This window comes from Leguminivora glycinivorella, chromosome 18 (assembly GCF_023078275.1).
Source record: "Leguminivora glycinivorella isolate SPB_JAAS2020 chromosome 18, LegGlyc_1.1, whole genome shotgun sequence".
Lineage (NCBI taxonomy): Eukaryota > Metazoa > Arthropoda > Insecta > Lepidoptera > Tortricidae > Leguminivora > Leguminivora glycinivorella.
Genome location: NC_062988.1, coordinates 11,736,126 through 11,749,857, shown reverse-complemented (window position 1 = coordinate 11,749,857; position 13,732 = coordinate 11,736,126). Strand labels below are relative to the sequence as shown.

At 38.3% G+C, this 13,732-nt stretch overlaps 2 protein-coding genes across 2 annotated transcripts; both read left to right on the top strand.

Moving 5' to 3' along the window:
- The first annotated feature begins 3,865 nt into the window (after positions 1-3,865).
- LOC125235718 lies at positions 3,866-5,327 on the top strand. The gene is made up of 2 exons (XM_048142288.1): positions 3,866-4,251; positions 4,817-5,327. The coding sequence occupies exons 1-2, from the start codon at positions 4,114-4,116 to the stop codon at positions 5,018-5,020; spliced, it is 342 nt and encodes a 113-aa protein (XP_047998245.1). The 5' UTR covers positions 3,866-4,113; the 3' UTR covers positions 5,021-5,327.
- Positions 5,328-5,467: 140 nt separating this feature from the next.
- Positions 5,468-13,167, top strand: LOC125236139 (uncharacterized protein K02A2.6-like). The gene is made up of 4 exons (XM_048142839.1): positions 5,468-9,736; positions 11,079-11,212; positions 11,864-11,946; positions 13,001-13,167. The coding sequence occupies exons 1-4, from the start codon at positions 5,468-5,470 to the stop codon at positions 13,165-13,167; spliced, it is 4,653 nt and encodes a 1,550-aa protein (XP_047998796.1).
- Positions 13,168-13,732: the final 565 nt, after the last annotated feature.

The following is a 13,732-nucleotide window of genomic DNA, read 5'->3' as shown; positions in this document are numbered from 1 at the left end:
CACATTTAAATTTTCTTTTACAAGATAAACCAGGATTACAGGTAAAAGATAACAAAATTTACTGTATTTCATGTAATACAGTAGAACCCGGGTAAAACGATCACGTTTAATACGATTTCCCGCATATTACGCCATTTTACGCCGGTCCCTACAATTTGAGACTTATTTTCAGACATTTTTTCACGGTTAATACGACTCGCGTCCCCGCTTAATACACCATCTAAAACCACCCACCTTGCATTACTTTACAACTTTATTTATGCGGGTGACAAAAATTGGAACTAATTGTACTGTACTAATTACGCGATTCAGGCGACACCGCCACCTGTAAAGATAAATTTGTAATTTGTCGTCCTAATCCTAACTCAGCGGAGTCAGCGGTTAGTGCGATAGTTCGGACCTACACACTTCGCTCATTATCACTGCTGCGGTGTTGAGTGTCGGTGTTGAGTTTCTGAATTCTTTGTCCCATCTATGGTTCAGTGATGTCAAAAATAGGAAAAAAGCATTATCGCTCCAAGAAAAAGTAACCATATTAAAAGTTTAAGCAATTTTTTCACGTTTAATACGTTTTCCCGTATAATACGCTTTCTTGGCTGGGTCCCCTCAGAATCGTTTAAAGCGGGTTCTACCTTACATTTTACAAAAAAAAATATCACATTGATCATCATTTGGCGTCAGATAAACATCGTAATGTTTCAAAACAAAATCAGTTCGAATTCAACAAGGATCTAACAGCTTTTTTAGTCCATTCCGAAATCACACCTGCTTGCATCAAAAGTTTTAGACGCAACGAATCACGCTTCTATTGTAAATCTAGTGGTGGATACACTAAAAGACTTATGGGGAACAAATTATCAGAAAAATAAGGATATTTTTTTATGTTTTGTTACGGACGCTGGTTCTTACATGCTTAAAGCTGCAAAAATTCTCGGACAAATGTTTAGTAACTTAACACATGTGACATGTCTTGCGCACGGGTTAAACAGAGTCGCAGAAAAAGTGAGAAATTTATATGAAAAAATAAATATTTTAATTGATAACGTAAAAAAAATATTTAACAAAGCACCTAAAAGGATTGCAAAATTTAAGGAAACGCTACCGAATATGCCCCTACCGCCGAAACCAGTACTAACTAGATGGGGAACTTCGCTAGATGCTGTGGCCTATTATGACACGAACTTTGACCAAATTAAGGAAATAATTAATACATTTAATTCAAATGAAGCAGTGTCCATTCGAAAAGCACAAAAAGTATTTCGATATTCCATTATAAGAAAAGATTTGGAGTTTGTTAATATTAACATAGGCAATATTATTCGATCTTCCATAAATAAATTGCAAAATCCAAAACTTACTGTTAGTGAAGCTTTGAATATTGTAAATGGCACAGAAAAAAAGCTTTCCAGATCGAGGCTTCATTTAAAAGGAAAACAAGTTTACCACAAATTAAAAACTGTTTTAAAAAACAATCCGGGTTATACGACTGTTACAGCAGTAAACAATCTTTTAAGAGGACAAGAAACTGAGTTAACAACAAACATTAATAAAAATACATTACAAAATTATACATATTTAAATTATGTACCATTGACGTCGATAGATGTGGAACGCTCTTTTTCGAGTTTAAAATGGATTTACACAAGTAGGCGACGCAGTTTGACTGCAATAAATTTAGAAAGAATTATGATCATTTATTTTGAATATCGATAAAACATTGAACACTGTTGCCACTACCCCTAAACATCCTTCACTTCTGTCGGCATTTTTTATCAGGGGATAAATCACAGTACTCAGATTATCATAAAAAAAATGCCTGCACAAGTCCTGGCCGAAAATAAAAAAGAACCGAGTGATAAAAAAGTTAATTTGTCAAAGTCATATTTCATGTCACAAAGAAGCTGATATTTAAATAAACCCCAGATATATAATAAAGATTTAAAAATGTGTCGGGATTTAGTTCATCACTTATTTAAGAGAGAAACAGGCCAGCTGCTGCTGTCTCATGTGTAGCGGGCAGGCTCAAGTACCTAGCCATATGAAGTGGAAACATGGAGTGACTATATACAATAGAGAAGAAGGTTCAGATGGATCACAACTTAAATATAATTCACGATGGTGCCTTTCATACATTACATTCATGGATACGGACGTAATTATACAGAAGCATAGTTTATTTCAAAATTCTGTGGAGGTAAATAAGATGTTTAGTTAATAAAGATATGTTCAATAACATGTGCGTTTTTTTGTATTCGTAGTACAAGTACATACATAGGTAGTGACAACCCTGACGTACATCTGCTACAGATTTTCCGGTTCGATTACGGGGTATGGTTATAGGACTAGTATTATACATTGGAGTAGTTGCAGGTTTGACAGCCTACAGTCCGAAGTCGTAGAGTGAGGCAGAAACATTATAATAGCTCTCTGTCATTTGAGTAGATCGGCAATGTGCCTATAGTTTATCATATTGTTAATAATGTTAATGACTTTCTATTATTTTAAACATTGTTATTAAATATAATATAAATTATTTATATTATAACTTTTCCAAAAGTAGAATGTCCTAGTATAGTTAAGCCTACAGCAAAACGCTTCTTGAAAGTAGTTAATAACAAAACGCTTAAGTCAAACTCTCTGATTTAAAAATGGAAAATGTAAAAACAACGCTTCTCGAAAAACTCTATAATAAACCGTGACCAGTTTCTGACGTGTTTTCATCCTGTTCCTATTACATTCAACCAGAATCTGTAGCTATAGCTAAAGGGAAAACTAAGTGTGTGGATGCGAGATGATCTCCTACATAGGACTAATATTTACAAGACAAACATTAAATTTGACATAAATGGAAATAGCCTCAATACGCGTGCTTGTCCTATTATCGCGTTGTACAGCAGAAAGATAAATACTTTCTAACAATAAATACACGCTGAAATAAAAAGGACCGTTTAAACTTTGCATAGGAACTTTTGAGGAACTTATAATGACTTTTATTATAGGATCAAATCGCGAAAAAAAATTGGCTGTTCTGTTCCTTAGAAATGAGCGGCATACAGGTAAACAGCCAATTTTTTTGCGATTTCAGAATTGGTCCCATAATAAATCTTATTCATTATGCCAGGCCAAGGCGGTGGCTCAAGTCTGCTTCAGTCTGTTTAGCGTGACTATTATTCCACTACCCTACGGAACCTGGGTTCCGCTTATCAAGTTCTGGGTACAGTCACGAATTAATCGTGGATTCTGCTGGTCGCCGACAACGGTAAGCGCATTTACCATTAAGGTGGCTAAGCATTGGCAAACCAAAATTTAGTTTTACTTGATCCCTTTACACGAAGAAGAAGATTATGGCTACCTCCGAATCGAATCAGACGTTCGAGCTTCTCCAACCAATCTATTGAAAAGCTTCGTGGCGCTGAAAATTATCCCACGTGGAAATATCAGTGCTTCTCACCCTCGATGGCACATGGGGAGTGTAGAGTCCCATCACTATGGTAAGGGGCACATCACTATTTTGACAGATAGAATGGTATCCAGCAGGGCAATTATGGTCTGTGATTAAATATATCTCTATCGTCTACCGAAAGTGGAATTATATTGTAGCTCAAAGCATACTAAATTTATAAATCGGGGTTTAATAAAACGAACGCGTCGATAGATTGAATGATAGGTTGTGAGTGACCACTATGTCGTATATAAAAATCCATTCAATAGCTGCCTTTATTTCACTGCAGGATTGTGTGTTGGACGATGCTTGCACATGAATAGATTGTTTGAATCAAGTTTGAATGATTACACGTCCAAATTGAATGGTGTTTGAACAAGTAACCGCTTTATACAAACTCCCTTACAATATAACATGCACGGATTATAAATTGACAGCTGTGACACATGTCAAAGTTTGATTTGACAGATGTCAATGTCAAATCAAACATACACAAAAGAAATTAAAAACAAAACGATGCCACCGAAAATGTCGAAAATGTAAGTTGCGGAAAACAATAATTTATTTGTAGAAACAAGTAAAGTTTTTGTTTTTCTTTTGATCTTCAATTGTGTAATGAATATATTTTTAGACGGTCAACGAATAAACAGCTACGGGTTTTGGCGGAATACATGTCGCAGAACTCCCGCTTCGCGAATCGGGAGTACGACGGTCCACTGGGAAACCAGCGGTACGAGGCGCAGTGGGAGAGCCTCGCCGCCTTATTAAGAGAGCACGGGCCGGACAAACCTGTGAAGGCGTGGAAAGTGGTAAGTAAAATGTGAGGGTGATAATGTCGTCCTGTAAAATAATTTGTAGTTTACAAATATTTCTTAAACATTCATTAAGTTACAGTGCAGTGTGTTCAAGTGTACAGTGTCACGATTAGCAGAAGTTTATCACATGGAAGTAGTAAAGATTGCATCAGAGATATAATAAATAAAAAATCATGTAAGATAAATAAAATTGTCTTACAAAAGCATACCTCGGAGACATCATTCTCATATATGTAGATCACATCGCTGATGGTATTCAGTTAGACAATGACAGTGATAATTTAATAATTTTAACACATAGTAAAGAATATGACTATAATATTCCATTCATTTTACTTGCACAATAGATATGTTTAGGTGGCCAATATATCGCAACAGTACATAAAACACATATATATTTAATTAATTAATTCATCTTATTTCCCCCGCATTTTATAAACCAGTACCAACTTCCAAAATATTATCTAAATTTTCTGCATTATTGGGGTAAGCTATGTTTCATGTTGTATTGTTTTGGAGTAAATACATTGTAATATTACAAGTGTATTTTTATTATCAGACATGGCGTGACATGTGTCGCAAAGCAAGGCGAAGCAACGCTGCAGTCAATCGAGCAAGAAATGTAACTGGGAATGTTATGAACATCCCTGATATCACCGAGGAAGAGGCGCTCGTTCTGGACGCTATTGGAAAGGACACCTCAGAAGGAGTGGGTCCCGAGGAGTCCACAATTGACAACATTTCATTTTTTTACAATGGCTAAAAATTGATGTCTATTTGTAGATTAGGGCTTGCTGAGTACATAAAAAAATAAATTGGATTTTTAGATTCAGTTATTCTTGAGAAAATTCAAAATAACTTGGCTAAACCAAGTTTTAGGCAGATTAGAAGTATTCCGGTGCCTATATTCCGCCCGTCGTCAGAAGAAAGTAGCGGTTTGACACTGACAGTTTATTGACATGGTATGATAGGTATTTTATTGTTTATGTCTGTTCAAGTATTTGTCAATTTATACGTTTGAGTTCAATTTTTACAGAGATTAAACTCATTAATGAAAGTTACGGAGGGCTACGCGGTGGCAGATGTGTGACTGAAACTTAGCTTGTAAGAGTGGCAACACTCAGGCTTTATGGAAAATAAAGTTATTATCTATGATCAACATACATGGTGACATGGTGGATATTTTTTTTTCCCGATGTGAAAAAGAAATATGGAAGAGCTAAAGCAGCAAATGGAAGCGCAAATGGCGCTGATACAGCAGTTACAAACCCAACTAGCGGCACAAACTTCTGCATCATCAGCATCAAGCCAAACAATAAGTTTCCTGCCCGGCATGACCACGCCGCCGCCACAACCTTTCACCTTTAAAGCTACCGACTGGGAAAATTGGATCATCCGTTTTGAACAATATCGTGAAACAACTCGTTTGAAGATGCTACCAAGCGAGACACAGGTAAACTCATTACTATACATCATGGGTGCTCAAGCCAATAACGTCATCACTTCGATGAAACTGAGCGAAAGCGACATGAAATCTTACGATATCGTCAAAGCCAAATTTGAATCCTACTACTCAGCCCGAAAAACTAAAATGTATAGTAGAGCAAGATTCAACCAACGCATTCAAAATGAAAACGAATGTATAGACGACTTCATAACAGACTTACATAATATAGCAAAAAAATGTGAGTTTGGAACACTCGAAGAGGAACTTATACGCGATCGTATCGTCGCCGGCATGAGGGACACGGAGCTCTCGAAGGCTCTTCAAAACCTTGAAGAAGAACCAAAGCTGGAAACTGTAATCAACAGAGTCAGACATGCGGAGATCGTAGAAGCCAATAGAGCTACACTTAACCCAACAACACAGACCCCAGAAGTAAATTTCATTAATAAAAGGGTGAGTGCTAAAAAGCCTATAAAACAAACGGGAACCTCTGAATCCTGCAGAAAATGTGGACGAACACCGAAGCACAAATTCGCAGACTGCGAAGCTGCTAATTCGACCTGCAAAGGCTGTGGACTAAAGGGACACTGGCTGGTTGTATGCAAAAAGAAAAAAGAAGGCAAGAAAGAATATAAAACTGTCAACGAAGTAACAGAAGAAGATTTTTTCTTTGGAAGCATAGAAACTTCAGAAAAGATCATCGACTCAGTAAATTCTGCACCACGAGCAGCCCGCTCCAAACCCAAATATGCCACTATATTTGTAAATAGCCAAAAAGTGAAATTTAAAGTTGATACAGGAGCATCAGAGACCGTCATAAGTCCTGAACTGCGTATTAAGCTACAACTGCCTCAGCCAATTGTAATAGAGGAAAAATTGTTAGGCCCTTGCAAAATAACACTCCCCTCAAGAGGTGTATGCCGCAACATTAAATTGACATGGCAGGGCAAAAGTATGCTCACAGATGTGTATGTGCTTGCCGACCAACACACACCATTACTAGGTCTTACAGAGTGTGACAATTTTGGCATTGTGAAATGGCATTCTAAAATCGAAATTATGCAAATATCCAACCAGATACTACCTGAAGAGGAATTCCAAGAACTCTTTACTGGACTAGGTGTCATGAAAGGCCAATACTGCATAAAATTGAAAGAAAACGCCAAACCATATGCTGTTACTACTCCACGGCATATCTCCATACCAATAAGACCAAAAGTAGAAAAAGCACTGCAAAACCTTCAAGACATAGGAGTAATCGAACCTATAACTCATCCAACAGAATGGTGCGCTCCAATGGTACCTGTCCCGGACAAAAATGACAACACCAGTGTACGTGTTACAGTCGACTATACAGAACTGAATAAAAGCGTCATGAGGGAATACCATCCTTTGCCAACCGTGGAAGAGTGTCTTGCACAACTTGCTGGATCCAAATACTTTTCAAAAATAGATGCTGTAAAAAGTTATTTCCAAGTTGAACTTACTGAAGATTCTAAAGATCTAACTACTTTCATCACCCCCTTTGGAAGATATAGATTCAATAGAATGCCAATGGGCATGAATTCATCAAGTGAGATTTTTCAACGAAAAATGGCAACAATACTAGCAGGAGTCAAAGGTTGTATAAATCATGTAGATGACACCTTAATACATGGGAAAACTGTACAAGAACATGATGAAAACCTCAAGCAAGTCCTTAAAGCCTTACAGAGAGGAGGAGTAACCTTAAACAAAAAAAAATGTATATTCAGAACTAACGAATGCACATTCCTGGGTTATAAAGTAACAAATAACGGAATACAACCCCTACAGGATAAAGTAAAAGCAATAAATAAACTTCCAATACCTGAAGACTTAACTGCATTAAGAAGCTTCATGGGAGCCGTAAATCAACATCTCAGATTCCTACCAAACATAGCAGATGTGACAAAACCTCTTCGTGACCTGCTAAAAAAGGATTCCTCGAGAGAATGGAATGCAGAACACACTAAGGCATTTCAAGAAATCAAAAAGTTGTTAACTACAGCCCCTCAGTTAGCACACTATGACCCAAACTTAGAAACCAGAGTCTCGGCAGATGCATCACAATATGGAATGGGTGCCGTGATTGAACAAAAACATGGAGATGTTTGGAAACCAGTTCACTTTTGGTCATCCGCATTCACACCTACTCAGCAGAGGTATGCAATGATTGAAAAGGAGGCATGTGCAACAACTATGGCATGCGAACGCTTCAAACTCTACCTACAAGGTTTACCAACATTCACTCTGAGATCTGACCACAAACCCCTACTTGCCATATTAGGATCAAAACCTATAGCAGACCTGCCTACAAGACTTCAAAGGTTCAGAATGAGAATGACTCCATTCAACTATAAAATAGAACATGTCCCAGGAAAATACATGTACACAGCTGATATGCTATCTAGAGCCCCACTTCCAACTGAAGAAGAAGACAAAGACATCCTTGAGAGAAGTGATAAGCTTGACGAGACAACATTCCTGAGCATTCACAAAGAATTGCCTTTCTCTGATGATCGTCTTAAAAAAATAAAAGAAGCTCAACAAGAAGATGAAATATGCAAGAAACTATATACATATATAATGCATGGATGGCCTAATTATAAAAATATTGAAGAAGAAATAAAGCCATTTTGGAAACATAAAGAAGACCTTGTTCTGACCAATAAATTAATTACATGTGGATTAAAAATATACATACCTACAACACTAAGAGAAACTATAATTGAAAAGCTCCACACTGGACACGTCACTGCTATCAAGAGCCAAATGCGAGCCAAACAAGCAGTATGGTGGCCTACATGGGAACATGACATCACCCTATGGTCAAACAAATGTGAGTTCTGTGCTAAAATGACCACACAAAGGCCCGAACCTCTCATACCAGGAGATGTACCTAAATACCCATTTGAAATAATAGCAGCTGATCTATGTACTTACAAAGGAAAAGAATACCTTGTCGTAAGGGATGTACTGTCAAACTACCCTGAAATAGTATCACTAACATCTACTACTTCTATGGCAATAATCAACCACCTAAAGTGCATTATGGCCAGACATGGTATACCCCGCATCTTAAGATCTGACAATGGCCCTCAATTTGCTTCAAAACAATTCAAGCAATTTGCAAGAGACTGGGAATTTACACATACCACCTCTAGCCCTCATTTTCCCCAGAGCAACGGAGCCGCGGAAATAGGAATAAAGATTTTTAAGACTATATTTGATAAAAATCCAGAAGATCCTCTACTTGGACTACTTCATTACAGGACAACACCCAATAAACTAGGAGTTGCTCCATCACAAATTGCTATGTCTAGACTTCTGAATACAAACATACCAACAACATCTTCAGCACTGAAACCAAAAACACAAGATATAGAGCACATAAGAGAACAATTACTGAAAAGAAGAGAAAAAGCTAAAGAAAACTATGACAGAAGGCATAGAGCCAAAGAACTACCTGAATTAGAAACTGGGAAAAGAGTATTCCTACCAAGTGAACAAATATATGGAACAGTCACTGGAAAAAGAGAAGAACCTCGAAGCTACAACATATTGACAGAAAAAGGAAGTGAAATGAGGAAAAATAGGAAAGCAATCATTGAACTACCTGATCAGACTAATGGTTTAAAGAAACAGAGCTCTACCCCTGCTCTCACACCATCTCTGCCATACTTGTCTTCATCACCAAGTCAAGAGCCCGTCATATGTATCATTCCAGAAGACTGCAATCAACCAAATACAACTACAGACCAAACAGAGACTATGAACCACTCGCCACCGACAGAAATACAACGTCGAACATCATCACCTGTAATGAGACCAAAAACACCATCAGCGGAGATCTCAGTAAGCAGTCCCATACAAGAGCCCAACTCTGAAACTGTTTATGGATCACCACAATCAACTCCTGTCAATACCCCAGAGTCATCATCATATTTGTCACTCACAAGTTCAGAGACCTCACCAGAAAAGGAAATCATTACCACCAGATCGGGACGGCATGTAAAACCCACAAAAAAGTGTTTGTGTAAAGACTGTTAAGAAGTGATTTCCCTATTTAAGTTTTAATATTTCATTTAAAATCAAGAACATTGATAGTGTTGTGTACTCAGTGAATTTGTACTTAAATTAGTATACATCGTAAATAAGGAGAAGTGATTAGTAGTGCAAAGTCAAACAGATAATTATTTCAAGACCTTTATTGTTATAAAATACAGAAATATCAATTTTGTTGATTAGCCTATTGTAAACTCTCGCCGCACTAAACTGCTCCTAGACTGAAATTGTTTGTAAATCATTTCTTATAACATCACGTAACAGATTAATTAATGTCCTAATGTTTACGTACTATGATTGTTAATTAGTAATAAAATACGTTGTTTACTACTTAATTTTAGGTTAGAATCTATTGATATGTAATGTCAACTAGTGATGTAACAGTCGTCTTCAATAACCGGTAACTAGTGATGTCCAAATTACTTTTGTTTAAGAAAAAGGAAGATGTGTGACTGAAACTTAGCTTGTAAGAGTGGCAACACTCAGGCTTTATGGAAAATAAAGTTATTATCTATGATCAACATACAGCAGATTCTCGCAATCTGCCACGAGTAGATAATATAATGCTCATGCAATTTATGTGCGAAAGCGATAGCTGTAACTCTGCGGCCGTTCGCGGAACAAAAACCCTTCTTTCTACCCCGAGACACCTACGTAGAAACTGCGATTGGATACGCAGAAGTGAGGAGAGAGAGGGTCATGTTTCGTCAGGTGTAGGGTCACACCCAAACATAACGTTATTCAGTGCTTGCACGAATCAATGAAGCCGAGGATATCATTTTAGATGTCAAATGTGAAAATTGTGCTGCAAGAGAAGGAGGATGCAAACACTCCGTTTGTTTCATCATGTGGCTGATCAAGCGGACCGAAGAGCCGTCAGTCATATGTCACATCGGGTCCGATGTTACTGGACTCGACCCAAGTTAAGTGAGACTGTGTTTCCACGAACGGTCTCATAGCGAAGAGTCTCAACCAACATCTTGAGATTTTCGCTAGGTGGTTGGATCAAGGGTCAGATGCAGAAGGCGGTGATCTTGGACACAGGACACTCTGCCGTTGCAACCAACATCGATATATGAAAAGCTGTAGTCATCGTCAACCACGGCCATTAGCATAGTAATAGCTTCCTGCTTCAAAGGGCGCCTTTATTACTATATGCTTCCCATCGATAGCGCCAGAACATCTGGGAAAGTTCCATTTATTTTTGAAACCCTCTTCAATTTTCTTCCACTGGTTTTCATCGCTTGGAACCTGAGACAGAAATTTTAATAATAAACATACTTTTCAGAACTCAGCGAAGACTTCGATGGAAGGGATCGCTTCAGGTGTCGATGAGTCTACCAGCCAGGTAGTTCCAGGTTCTAGCCAAGATTCTCAAGATACTCCCATTATACATGAAACAGAAGCTGCTAAGAAACCTGTGTATAGTCGCAAAAGAAACATCAAATGCTTAGAAAGTTTGGTGAACAAAGTCAAAGCTGTTGGAGAGATAGTTCAAACTCCAATGGCAAATAACGACAATGAGTTCGATATTTTTGGGAGGAGTGTCGCTGCACAATTGAATGCCATGCCTCTTATGCTGGCATTACGAGCGCAATCACATATTCAAAATTATTTAACATCTCTTCGGATGCATTCAATAGCGAACCCGTTAAACCTACAAGCTTATTCCCCTCCTCCTCCATCTCACACGACATAATATATTTCTGTACCTTCGCCAACGATAAATAGCTCCGTTTCAGGAGTTTCTATGGACAATAATAGTGTTCAGCTTTGACCTTGCATTTTCATTTTATAGGATTATTTTGCATTTATCGTGGCAACACTAACATTTTTGAATCGCTGTCAGTTGAAAACTGACAGTCAGTCTGTCACCGAACGACTTCCAGTGCACATCTCTCGCTATCGCTTTCGTTACTAACTTTCGCGCCGTTCAGTAAAAGTGCTACTGCCAAACATTTAAATTAGCTAGAATCAGTGTAGTGTATCAGGAGAGGCCAGGAGACCGTCGAGCGGCAGAATCGAGGGCTAAGTTGAACGACTAGAGGTAACGGTTCTTAGCCTACTTTCTAGCGAGCGACAAAGGACAGCCAGAATCCAGCCCGAGGTCTTCAACAGTGACCAGCGATTCAGTCCCATCATCGGCGCGTCGAAAGGTAATCTTCGCGTTACACTATTTCACACTTAGTTCATCCATCTAGTAACACCATTTTCGTAATATACCTCAACTTTCTTGCCCAACTGACTCCCTAAATCTTGACTCCCTGTCGCCCCCCAATTTTCTCGAATTTTCCTACAGTCCACTTAATGACGATAGATTAAACATTTTGGTCTTCGAACCGGATAATTTTTATATTTCCTCGCTTCATTGTTCGATATAATTATTAAGTTTACATTATTGTAGTTTATTTAATCTACTGGCAACATATTGCACGCTTATTTTAGAGATTTATAAAAAATAAGTATTTCAATTGGCTCTAAACCTTCCCCCCCACCCTCAGGTCGGTGTCAACCGGCGGTGGGATCCTCATTATTTTTTCGTGCACGGCAACAGACGCACGCGTCCACTGCACTATCTTTTGATACTAAGTTTATCTTGGTTGTTGGCAATGCCAAAGCGTAAAACGCACTAACCAAGAAAAACAGTGGACTAGTATTTTTATCATCATCTACGGATGATCACACAACGCGTACTTTTAACAAGACGCGAGCCTGGGGGTTGACCGTGAGTCAACACGAAGGCTGCCGGGGGTTGACCGTGAGTCAACACGAAGGCATAACTCATGTAAGACATGGTGATTCTATTACGAACACATGTTGATATGAACATTAGTTACTGAATGTTATCCGCGAGATAACACTAAGTAAGACGCGCATTCGCGCATATGGGTGAAATCTACACTGAGAGAAATTTGCATTGTGAATTTAACAAGTTCGACTTGTTGCGGTTTATCCGTTTGAATCAGCCAAACGTATGTTTAAAACAATATGTGTCAGGTTGTTTTTATAAAATCGACTTGTTGATTCAAATGACAAGTAGCTTGTTGTTTGAACCAAAAAGCACGTAGGTGCTATTTTAACCAAAAAATTTGTTGAACGAACATGAAACTGGTTGGTTGTATTTTCTCTCAGTGTACCCACAATTTTGGTACTATTTTTATTTTAGTTTTTATAAAACTAAATTATGGCTTGGTTTTTTGTTCTGTTCAGAAAGCATCGTTGCTTTCTCGAACAAGAAGTCACGGAGACCGAAATGGTACATTCCGGACAACCAACTCGATTACCAGGACTCGAATTCTCCATACATCGAGAATGTTCCGGAGATCTTACCTGAAGACGCAACACCTTGCGGGTACGGCGCCAGGCTCAACTCCTGAAAATTCAGCTCCAAAAGTACCTGATTTGGACCCAGACCTGGTTACCGTGTTTAGGTGAGGCTATATACCGAACATACACCCATACTTGGGGAAAAATTCACGGTAACTTAGCCTCCCTTTGGCTATCATTAGTCCGCAAGGGTTTACCAAATATTTGAAGGATAAGATATTAAAAGAATACCTTATCTCCGAAAATTGTACGCATTTAGATGCTTCATGCAGAAATTTCTGCGGCCATTACAGCCATGCTGTTTGTGGCAGCTGCCAGTTGGGTGTAGGCATTACAGCCATAAACCGAGCTATTACTGTTCTATTGACGTCTGATGATATATAAGATCACTGCTATCAAGCTGTTAAGCGACAGTTGTCGCATCTTATCAGACTTGCATTATTGCAAAACCCAAGCACGTACAAGGCTTGTCACACCCAGGTTATAAAAACCCTTCTTGACCATAATTCAAGATGCGGGCGATTTACTCTATGGAAGTAAACTCCCGGAAAACATAAAAGCCTCAAAAGTAATTGAGAAACAATGGCTACAGATAAAAAGTCTGTATATTTGGGA